The following is a 12,598-nucleotide window of genomic DNA, read 5'->3' on the forward strand; positions in this document are numbered from 1 at the left end:
TTGACTTCGGTTTCATTAAAGACCGAAAAATGAGAATTTGTTGTCTTGTACTTTATTTTCTTTGTGTGTCATCGTGTCTTGAATTCATAAAGAGTTGTGCAGCGTTTGGTTATAATATAGAATGAAGCGTGTGGTAATTTGTATGTCAACTATATTATGTACCGTTAGAGCAGACGTCGCTGGCTAACAAAAATAGTGTAGTTTGCCCGCTCACGTTTTCTGTAATATTCTTCATTCGAGAGCATGGGACTTGTTGATTTTTTTGCACAGCCAGACAGGGCAGCGCACCCTCCCCCTTGTTAGCCCTGGGGCTTGTGGGCTTGTTAGCCCAGGGGCTTGTGGGCTTGTTAGCCCTAGGGCTTGTGGGCTTGTTAACCCTGGGGCTTGTGGGCTTGTTAGCCCTAGGGCTTGTGGGCTTGTTAGCCCTGGGGTTTGTGGGCTTGTTAGCCCAGGGGCTTGTGGGCTTGTTAGTCCTGGGGCTTGTGGGCTTGTTAGCCCAGGGGCTTGTAATTTTTTATTTATTTATAAACAAGAAGGTACATGGGGGGGGGTTAAGAGAGTACATAGTAATAATGATGATTTTACATTCTTGTAAAGCCACTAGCACGCATAGCGTTTCGGGCAAGTCCTTAATCTAACAGATAATTTTAAGTAGATTATTTTCAGTATAACTGACAATACATGTTTACAGGCACATTGTTAACCCTGTGGCCCTTTGTTGTTGATGGGAAGGCATATGAAAAGGTTCAGAGGCCAACACTCTAAAGGTTCATACCTCAATTCTAGGATGTAATATACATACAGCATTTCGAATACAAAAATGATAACGTGATAATTACAGCAATAACGTTTAAACTACAGTAGTTGTTCACATCATTAAGATCAGAAATATAATTGACAGAACAAAAATTAACAAGTCTACTAATTAAAATACGCATTATTAATCTTGGTTATATCGACGTATGAGGCTAGGATTTAAAGAATTCAAAGAGTAGAGAGAGAGAGAGAGATCAACCTATCCTCCTGTGTTGACAGTACTTTTTTTGTAACTAAGTGGTCGATCGTACCAATGTGTAGTAATGGAGCCCATGTAAGCCACTTTTTGTACTATTGTTTTTATAGTTCGGAAAAATGAAGCTGAAACCAAACATATTCCTAGGCCTGGTGTAGCACATATATATTGAGTATTAACGCGCTGCTCTTGTCTCATTAGGCTACAGCGGAGAGAAGTTTTGTGACACCTTCTGGATCACATGGTTTAATGTTAATACTTCCACCACAGCAAGAGCTTCCTGATGTATTTTAGGTATTAAACCTTTCCGAGAGCACCAGTGAACCACAGAACGCTCCCTCTAAATTCCCCAGCAAATGATCCCGGGAAGCTCATTTAATTAACAGTTGGCCTCTCCTCTACAGTCAGCGGCCCTCTGTACGCCCTACTCTCTGACTGGGATGTCCTAAGGTAGAAGAGGACTACAGCATAAGAGCGCCCAACAGTTCTACCACACTTTTAACCACTGAAGAGGAGTCTTCCGGATGGAGGCACCGAATAAGGAGCAAACAGGGTGAAGAATTTAAAAGCCACTTAGGCAAGGACCATAATGGAGTAACAAAAAATCACCCCTATTCACCAGCCAGCCATCATACTTCACACCTACGGCTGCAGAAGGGTGTGTGAACGTGTCTTCCCTACACGTCATGCGAGTTACACCCCTTGCATTTAAAAACCGATATTCCTACTTTGGAAATTTCACACCTGATATATTTGGACCGGATACACGCCCAGTTATATCTTGGCATGATTAATAAACTTAACCGATCAACGGCTTCATACAGTCTCCGAGGGTCGTGAGGCAGTGAACGTGCGCAGCGCAGCTCAGTGTATACACACTGAGTTTACCTTAGTCCTGGACCACTATATTTTGTTCACAATTTAATCAGTAGCCTAGTACCCGTCGACTGAAACCCCGGACACCTTCCTCCACCCTTACATTCAGTCGGCACACGCCACGTTGCTCTGTCCTTTAAGACACAAAAGACATCAAACTACCCGTGAACAAATCCACAAGGACCGTGACCAGGATTCGAACCTACGTCCGAGAGTTATCAAAGTACCCGTAATGTGGCCAAGTGGTAACGCCTGGATCACCAGATAATTGTGTTTACTAAGGAAGAGCATGATGGCCTCTGGTCCCTACCAAAGAGACTGCTGCTACAGCGTCGTGTGGCTTCGTGTTGAGCTTAAATTAAGACTTAGCAAGGTCTAAAAGGTTATTATGTCCAGCCTAACACCTTACTGACCAAACATCAAGAACACCTTTGTCCTGAATGGTCCAGGGCTAAGATAAACTCAGTGTGTATACACAGAGAAGCGGGGGTACACACTGTATACAGTATACACCTTGCGATTAGACTGCTGCCACCCCGTACCACGGGTTTACACCCAGCTAAATAGCCACACAAGTGTTTCCGGAAATTGCTCGATGAATGATGCTCACTTGATGATTGGCTCTTGCTCAGTAACATGACGCTTGCCCACCCATGGATTACGCTCTATGAATGACCCCTCGATGAATGCCACCCACTTGATGAATAAGACACTGCCACCTCACGAATAAACGCCACGAATGACAATCGAGTATCCAGAAAACACCTGTCAACGTCTCTCAAACCTTCCAATGCTTTTTTTTTGTATTTTACTCTTCTATGTTTACTTCCTTAATAATGCCATCAGTGCTAAATACAAGGAAAAGTTTCCCCTTAATACTTGATGTTTAACGAAGACATACACTTAGTCTAGGCGTGCACGAACGTGTTCGTATAGCCAAGGCCTCACATTTCTTTTCACCGGGTGGAAGCCAAGGTCAGGCTGGTGGTGTCGGAGGCGGGTTAAGGATGCGGTTACCATGAGTTAATTATCATGATGCGCCGTCGACCTCTGACTGACGGCTGAGGCTTGCACAAATATCCACGTTTCTCTCTCGCTGTCATCCTTAATATTTACGATAACAAAACACTGAAATGTAACGCATCTTATTGCATGAAATTGAGAACAAATGCCATTTTTTAATATTAAGTCATAAGAAGTTTGTTTCCATGGCTTTTAATGGAAAAATTTACGTAAATTTATTCAATTTCTTACGATTTCTAAGAAATTGAATATTAATGAAGGGGAGAGAGTATGATTTTTTTTTTTATCTTCCGGGGCAGAAGAGTTACGAACACCTCGAATTCCAAAGATCGTTAATCTCAGTATGTTTTTCAGTTTCATGATCCTTATGGTACGACATAGTTGTGTTGGATATTACTGACTTTACATATCATTTGCTGACAGAAATTGAATGTTGAAGGCGGCGTGTAGCGTGGCTGAGGAGAGAGTGAGAGAGCTCCACCACTCACCGGAGGCGGAGAAGTGCGTAATTATTTATAATGGGTAATTTGCGTTTGATAAATATCTTTATCTCAATGATTCTACTACGAATCTTCTCAATATTTCGTACGTTCTTCACTTGCGAAGGAAGAAGAAAAATGTAGTCTCTGCTCATTTTATAATTTAATATAGCCTAATGATTAAAGATGCGTTTCGCTGATCCTGTCAACATTTTCAAAGGCAGAAGTGCAGTATATACAAGTTAGCTGGAGCAACCTGGATGAAGTTACGTAAGGTGTAAGTTACGTAAGGTGTAAGTTACGTAAGGTGTAAGTTACGTAAGGTGTAAGTTACGTAAGGTGTAAGTTACGTAAGGTAAGTTACGACGCGTAAGGTGTCGCATGGGCCTCTATGAATCCTCTAGTATCCTCCATTCTTATGTTCTCGTGATGGCTGGAGCTGTGTGTGTGTGTGTGTGTACTCACCTAATTGTACTCACCTAATTGTGCTTGCGGGGGTTGAGCTCTGGCTCTTTGGTCCCGCCTCTCAACCGTCAATCAACTGGTGTACAGATTCCTGAGCCTATTGGGCTCTATCATATCTACATTTGAAACTGTGAATGGAGTCAGCCTCCACCACATCACTTCCTAATGCATTCCATTTGCTAACTACTCTGACACTGAAAAAGTTCTTTCTAACGTCTCTGTGGCTCATTTGGGTACTCAGCTTCCACCTGTGTCCCCTTGTTCGCGTCCCACCAGTGTTGAAAAGTTCGTCCTTGTTTACCCGGTCGATTCCCCTGAGGATTTTGTAGGTTGTGATCATGTCCCCCCTTACTCTTCTGTCTTCCAGTGTCGTGAGGTGCATTTCCCGCAGCCTTTCCTCATAACTCATGCCTCTTAGTTCTGGGACTAGTCTAGTAGCATACCTTTGGACTTTTTCCAGCTTCGTCTTGTGCTTGACAAGGTACGGGCTCCATGCTGGGGCCGCATACTCCAGGATTGGTCTTACATATGTGGTGTACAAGATTCTGAATGATTCCTTACACAGGTTCCTGAACGCCGTTCTGTGTGTGTGTGTGTGTGTGTGTGTGTGTGTGTGTGTGTGTGTGTGTGTGTGTGTGTGTGTGTGTGTGTGTGTGTGTGTGTGTGTGTGTGTGCCTGATATTCTGCCGTGGTCCTGACGATGGCAGAATGCACCTAAGAGTTAGTCGTTTGTTAAGAGTTTGTTGAGACCTTTGATATGTAGTGCTTCGCCCATGTCTAATCTTCCAATGTCGTTTTATCTGTTGATTATGTCTACACACGACCAGAATCATGGCCAGAGCTATTGTGACCAACAACACCGAAATAATCGACGGATACAACGAGAGTAGAAGATGAGACATCGAGGAAGCACTACATATCAAACACTCTCACCAAACTGTTGACGGTCAGCTCACCCTAAGGTCCGGTCTACCATCTTCAAGACACATACCGTCCTAGCTATCATAAGAACTGTAACCATCTTCACCCCACACTACCTTCATCCCCCCCCCCCTTGAAGGCATCTTTACCACACAACCATCATCACTGTATCCTTCTTCACACAACCATTATCATCGAAACCATCTGAACGACACTCAACCTTCAACGATGTAACCCATCTACACAATATACGACAGTCATCATCAATGCAACCCATCTTCACTACCCGGGTATCGCCGGGTACCACATCTACAACCACCATTATATCAATGTCTTATGTCTCCTTCACTACCTTCCCTACCCTTCACTACTTTCCCCCTCTCTTTCACCACGTTTCCTACCTTTCACCACCTTCCTTACCCATCGCCACCTTCCCTTGTCTTCACCACTCTCCCTACCCTTCACCCACCTTTTAGTGCCCTTCACCATATACACTGCACCCGTTTCCCTTCATCACTATACACCATCTTCACCACTAAATAAACTACACAGGGGGGGGGAGGCTGGAATCTAATGTTTAGTGAGACTGCAAATTATAATAATTGTTCCACTTCGTTCTCCCATAACTGTGTGATTTAATACTTTTATCGTCTGCTCAGGCCCCTTATCTCCGGAACTAACCTGGTGACACATCTCTGGACGCTATCTACTTCCCTTATGCGCTCGCAACATCCCCCCGCTGGTGCTGCATATTCCAATATTGGTCTCACATACGTTGTGCTGAGTATCTAGCAGGCATCTTTACTGACACTCCTGAAGGCTGCTTTTATATACACCCATGTATATTGCTCCCTTGTTTATGTCGATTTATTCAGCATAAATACAAAAAAATCAATGTAGAATAATTTCAAAGATAAGTTTATTCAACTTTGTTTTTTATCTTAGTTCCACTTTCTGTCTGTCTGTCTGTCTGTCTGTCTGCCTGTATGTTATCTTGAGGTTATCTTGAGATGATTTCGGGGCTTTAGTGTCCCCGCGGCCCGGTCCTCGACCAGGCCTCCACCCCCAGGAAGCAGCCCGTGACAGCTGACTAACTCCCAGGTACCTATTTACTGCTAGGTAACAGGGGCATTCAGGGTGAAAGAAACTTTGCCCATTTGTTTCTGCCTCGTGCGGGAATCGAACCCGCGCCACAGAATTACGAGTCCTGCGCGCTATCCACCAGGCTACGAGGCCCCTATCTGTCTGTCTGTCATATACCACAAGTTAAGCAAAGACAAGGCAGTACATATATGGAGGTAACGATGGCCGGGGGTGGAGATGGAGGCATTAATACACCATTAGGCTTCGTCGGGAATATTGTTGTGATATTCTCGGCCCGTGACTTAGCGGCCCAAGAGCTGAAGCAACACCACCACCACCACCACCCACACCACTACCCCCAACACCAACACCACCACCCCCAACACCCCCAACACCAACATCAACTCAAAAGTATACAAAGTTTCAAAAGTAAACTGTGGTATTTTGAGCCACATTTACATATTTAAACGAATACTTTATACAAAAAAAATTACATGCAGTAATATATATAAAACACCTGTCAGTCTGTCCAAGACTGAAGCCCAGACGGAGAAGTGGAGGGGGTATAAGGGGGGTATAAGGGGAAGAAGAGGGGACAGAAGGAAGGGTAGAAGACGGGTATGAGGGAGTGGATAAGGGAGGAGAGGGGAATATAAAAACGTATATATATATATATATATATATATATATATATATATATATATATATATATATATATATATATATATGTATTGATGTTGTCAGCATCAAAGGTGAGCGTTGATGCTGTACAGGTGAGCATTGATGCTGTACAGGTGAGCGTTGATGCTGAACAGGTGAGCGTTGATGCTGTACAGGTGAGCATTGATGATGTACAGGTGAGCATTGATGCTGAACAGGTGAGCATTGATGCTGAACAGGTGAGCGTTGATGCTGTACAGGTGAGCATTGATGATGTACAGGTGAGCATTGATGCTGAACAGGTGAGCGTTGATGCTGTACAGGTGAGCATTGATGCTGCACAGGTGAGCGTTGATGCTGAACAGGTGAGCATTGATGCTGCACAGATGAGCATTGATGCTGCACAGGTGAGCGTTGATGCTGAACAGGTGAGCATTGATGCTGAACAGGTGAGCGTTGATGCTGTACAGGTGAGCATTGATGCTATACAGGTGAGCGTTGATGAAGTATAGTTGAACATTGATGACAACACACACGAAGGCAGAAAATCGAGTAAATGATTCATGAAATTCACGTCATAAAACAGATTGTGCGCGCGTAATGTACGCCGCCACGACTGCGTAAAGACGAACACGTTTCGTAACGGACACGTAAATGCTTTACCTGGTCCAGCTGTCAAAATTTCCGTATAATAACCATTCCCTAGAACTAATATTGAATATTATATCACCACAGAAATATCTGTGGTCAGATGTAGCACAGACAAGGAGTAAAGGTTTCAAGCTCAACAAGCCACAGTTTAGGACTGAAAACAGGAGATGCTCTTTCACCCACTGGGTTATAAACCAACGGAACCGCCTACCCGCCGAAGCCTTAAGTGCCAAAGCTCTGCTAAACTTTAAAATGCAGCTTGAACAAATGATCAAAACAAATGGAGGGCAATCTTTGACAAGCCGGCGTCTTCCTGTCCTCATCGAGGACACTATAGTGTTAGTAGGGCCCCTCAGGTAAATTCAGGTAAATATTAGTTAGAAGAAAGCGTGTATTAGGCCTAGAACTGCTTGGAAAGGTTAGGTAAGATTCTTTATATAAATTTCTGATTTAATGGAATGCCATTTGGGCTAATTCAGTATTATAAAGCGTACGCTAGACCAAATACTTGCTATTATGTAATATCAATTTTAGTAGCATGGGTTGTCACACATGTAGGCGAGAGTAAAGTCAAATCTGGCGTGTCGGTCCCATAGACTGTATCCTAGCGCCCCTCACCGCATCAGATGGCCCATCTCTGCGTCAAGACTGTATTGGTCCAAACACTCAGATCTGATAGGAAAGAAATTACTGACTCTCAATGACCTGAAAGTACCAGTATAAAAAGCTATGATTTGTTCAGATCTGAAACCTATATCTATGGGCAGCACAAAACGTGGACCAGACTGTGCGACACAGTGGTTGCCAGGATCAGGTTGGGTTACCGTTACCTGTGGCAGGTGGCTGCAGGTGACGGATCTCCCAATCCTGAGCACTCCAGGTGCATACTCTGTGAGCAGGAACTGCGGCATGATTTCCCACACTACATCACCGAATGTCCAGTTATTAGACCATTCAGACCCGTTGGCATGAGGTACCTGGAGCTTTGGGATTTCTTTATTCACTCTCGTGTTCTTGAAGATATCCTCACAGTGCACCCAAAATTTCCCAGTGCAGGCTACTAAACATCTGGCCCTGTATGACTAACCATCCTGCGAGATGGGGACTTGTATTACCACTGCTGCCTTATTCACTCTTGTGTTGAAGATATCCTCATAATACACCCGGAGTCTTGCCAGTGCAGACTACTGATCACATGCCTCTGTATGACTACCCATCCTGTGTGATGGGGATTTTTTAGCATCACGTAGCTAGCTTTTGTGACACACTGTACTCCCCTTCATATAGTCTAGTACAGCTGCACTAATGCACATGTACCTAATGTATTAATACAAAAAACATAAAAAAGCATCAAATGGTTTAATATTTATAACTGGATATACTATAGTAAACATTATAGTACATTAATTATATGTGAGTCTCACAATAACATTACAGCGCTTAGTTATTGCCACAGTCAGAAACTTGATGAGTAAGAACTTATCCAAATTGTCACAATGTTGACTAGATCTATTAGATCTAGATCTATTAAATTTATTAGATCTAGATCTATTATATATATATTAGATCTAGATCTATTATATCAATTAGATCTAGATCTATTATATCTATTAGATCTAGATCTATTATATCTATTAGATCTAGATCTATTATATATATATTAGATCTAGATCTATTATATCAATTAGATCTAGATCTATTATATCTATTAGATCTAGATCTATTATATCTATTAGATCTAGATCTATTATATCTATTAGATCTAGATCTATTATATCTATTAGATCTAGATCTATTATATCTATTAGATCTAGATCTATTATATCTATAAGATCTAACATACTAAATACTCACACAAACATATACACGTTTTTTTTTGTATTCATTTGTTATTTTTCTCGAAGTTTTTTTTTATATTTGTTAGGTTTTAGTAGTAAGTGTTTACCCCGACACTCCTTTGTTCAACCACTTGGGCTGGACGGTAGAGCGACGGTCTCGCTTCATGATGCAGGTCGGCGTTCAATCCCCGACCGTCCACAAGTGGTTGGCCACCATTCCTTCCCCCCCCCCCCCCCCTCCTGTCCCGTCCCATCCCAAACCCTTATCCTGATCCCTTCCCAGTGCTATATAGGACTCGGGGCTTTCTCCTCATAGTTCCCTTCCCTCACTCCTTTCATATTTTGCATTTTTGTTTTAAATTATTTTAAGTTTTGCCCGAAACGCTTTGGCTAATAGTTGCATCGTTAATATGTATATTCCAGTCCTCCAGAGTCATATGTTACTCATATGTTCTTTGTTCACACATTCTTTTGAATAACAATCTTAACTAAACAGATTGTTAGGAATCTAAATCAAACTGACATTTTAGCCATAAAGGTGAGTGACATTTAGCAAAGAATTGTGTAACGAGCTTCACAAGACTGTCACTTGCTGAGCTAAACTAACTGTGGGGGTTCAGTCCCTGAGCCCATTACGTGCCTCTGTAACCCTTGTCACCACCGCCCACCGGATGGGTATGGGGTGCAGAATAAAGAAAGGAATAGTACAAATTTGAAAGACAGTGAATTTGAATGTGAGAGAGAGAGAGAGAGAGAGAGAGAGAGAGAGAGAGAGAGAGAGAGAGAGAGAGAGAGAGAGAGAGAGAGAGAGAGAGAGAGAGAGAGAGAGAGAGAGAGAGAGAGAGAGAGAGAGAGACCCTGCAGGGTTATCACTCTCGTCTCAAAGAACAAGGAAAATGTGAGAAAGGAGGAAGAGAGGAGTATGAAACGACAAAGAAAGACAGACAGACAGACAGGATGATAACATGAACATCGTCCTTAAAAAAAACCAGATGAAATGTACTCGAATAGTTAAAAAAAGAGAAGGAAAAAAAGAAAGAGGAGAGCAGGCAGATGGCACACATGAGAGGGACCACAGCCTCCCACATCCTGCTCTGGTATCATGCTCTCATGCATACTAAATACTCACACATAAACACACACACACATTATGTGTATATATATATATATATATATATATATATATATATATATATATATATATATATATATATATATATATATATATATATATATATATATATATATATATATATATGTATGTGAGCCTATTGGGCTCTATCACATCTACACTTGAAACTATGTATGGAGTCAGCCTCCACCATATTACTTCCTAATGCATTCCATTTGTCAACCACTCTGACACTAAAAAAGTTCTTTCTAATATCTCTGTGGCTCATTTGGGCACTCAGTTTCCACCTGTGTCCCCTAGTGCGTGTGCCCCTTGTGTTAAATAGGCTGTCTTTATCTACCCTATCGATTCCCTTGAGAATCTTGAATGTGGTGATCAAGTCCCCCCTAACTCTTCTGTCTTCCAGCGAAGTGAGGTTTAATTCCCGTAGTCTCTCCTCGTAGCTCATACCTCTCAGCTCGGGTACTAGTCTGGTGGCAAACCTTTGAACCTTTTCCAGTTTAGTCTTATCTAAACTGTCCATATGTATGTCTGTCTTATCTATCTATCTATCTGTGTGTGTGTGTACTCACCTAATTGTGCTTGCGGGGGTTGAGCTCTGGCTCTTTGGTCCCGCCTCTCAACCGTCAATCAACTGGTGTACAGATTCCTGAGCCTATTGGGCTCTATCATATCTACATTTGAAACTGTGTATGGAGTCAGCCTCCACCACATCACTTCCTAATGCATTCCATTTACTAACTACTCTGACACTGAAAAAGTTCTTTCTAACGTCTCTGTGGCTCATTTGGGTACTCAGCTTCCACCTGTGTCCCCTTGTTCGCGTCCCACCAGTGTTGAATAGTTCATCCTTGTTTACCCGGTCGATTCCCCTGAGGATTTTGTAGGTTGTGATCATGTCCCCCCTTACTCTTCTGTCTTCCAGTGTCGTGAGGTGCATTTCCCGCAGCCTTTCCTCATAACTCATGCCTCTTAGTTCTGGGACTAGTCTAGTAGCATACCTTTGGACTTTTTCCAGCTTCGTCTTGTGCTTGACAAGGTACGGGCTCCATGCTGGGGCCGCATACTCCAGGATTGGTCTTACATATGTGGTGTACAAGATTCTGAATGATTCCTTACACAGGTTCCTGAACGCCGTTCTGATGTTAGCCAGCCTCGCATATGCCGCAGACGTTATTCTCTTTATGTGGGCTTCAGGAGACAGGTTTGGTGTGATATCAACTCCTAGATCTTTCTCTCTGTCTGTTTCATTAAGTACTTCATCTCCTATTCTGTATCCTGTGCCTGGCCTCCTGTTTCCACTGCCTAGTTTCATTACTTTGCATTTACTCGGGTTGAACTTCAACAGCCATTTGTTGGACCATTCACTCAGTCTATCCAGGTCATCTTGTAGCCTCCTACTATCATCCTCTGTTTCAATCCTCCTCATAATTTTTGCATCGTCGGCAAACATTGAGAGGAACGAATCTATACCCTCTGGGAGATCATTTACATATACCAGAAACAGTATAGGTCCAAGGACTGACCCCTGCGGGACTCCACTTGTGACGTCTCGCCAATCTGAGGCCTCACCCCTCACACAGACTCGTTGTCTCCTGTTGCTTAGGTATTCCTCTATCCACCGGAGTACCTTCCCTCTCACTCCAGCCTGCATCTCCAACTTTCGCACTAGCCTCTTGTGTGGTACTGTATCAAAGGCTTTCTGACAATCCAAAAATATGCAGTCTGCCCACCCTTCTCTTTCTTGCCTTATTTTTGTTGCCTGGTCGTAGAATTCAAGTAACCCTGTGAGGCAGGACCTGCCATCCCTGAACCCATGTTGATGCTGTGTTACAAAGTTCCTTCGCTCCAGATGCTCCACTAGTTTTTTTCGCACAATCTTCTCCATCAGCTTGCATGGTATGCAGGTTAGGGACACTGGCCTGTAGTTCAGTGCCTCCTGTCTATCCCCTTTCTTGTATATCGGGACTACGTTAGCTGCTTTCCAAATATCTGGCAGTTCCCCTGTTGCCAGTGATTTGTTATACACTATGGAGAGTGGTAGGCTCAGTTCTCTTGCTCCTTCCTTTAGAACCCAAGGGGAGATTCCATCTGGGCCTATAGCCTTCGTCACGTCCAACTCTAGTAAACACTTCCTTACTTCCCCACTGGTAATCTCAAACTCTTCCAGTGGTTCCTGGTTAGCTATTCCCTCACTTAGCTCTGGAATTTCTCCTTGTTCTAAGGTGAAGACCTCCTGGAATTTCTTATTCAATTCCTCACACACTTCCTTGTCATTTGTAGTGAATCCTTCCGCCCCTATCCTTAATCTCATAACCTGTTCCTTTACTGTTGTTTTTCTCCTAATGTGGCTATGCAACAATTTAGGCTGAGTCTTTGCCTTGCTTGCGATGTCATTTTCGTATTGTCTTTCTGCCTCTCTTCTCATCCTGACATATTCATTCCTGGCATTCTGGTA

The 12,598-nt window shown here is 43.0% G+C and overlaps 1 protein-coding gene across 1 annotated transcript; it reads left to right on the top strand.

Moving 5' to 3' along the window:
* Positions 1–6,593: 6,593 nt before the first annotated feature.
* On the top strand, positions 6,594–7,031 carry LOC138351593 (selection and upkeep of intraepithelial T-cells protein 6-like). The gene has a single exon (XM_069303423.1). The coding sequence runs from the start codon at positions 6,594–6,596 to the stop codon at positions 7,029–7,031; it is 438 nt and encodes a 145-aa protein (XP_069159524.1).
* The last annotated feature ends 5,567 nt before the right edge of the window (positions 7,032–12,598 follow it).

Source organism: Procambarus clarkii, chromosome 5, assembly GCF_040958095.1.
Source record: "Procambarus clarkii isolate CNS0578487 chromosome 5, FALCON_Pclarkii_2.0, whole genome shotgun sequence".
In the NCBI taxonomy this organism is placed as follows: domain Eukaryota; kingdom Metazoa; phylum Arthropoda; class Malacostraca; order Decapoda; family Cambaridae; genus Procambarus; species Procambarus clarkii.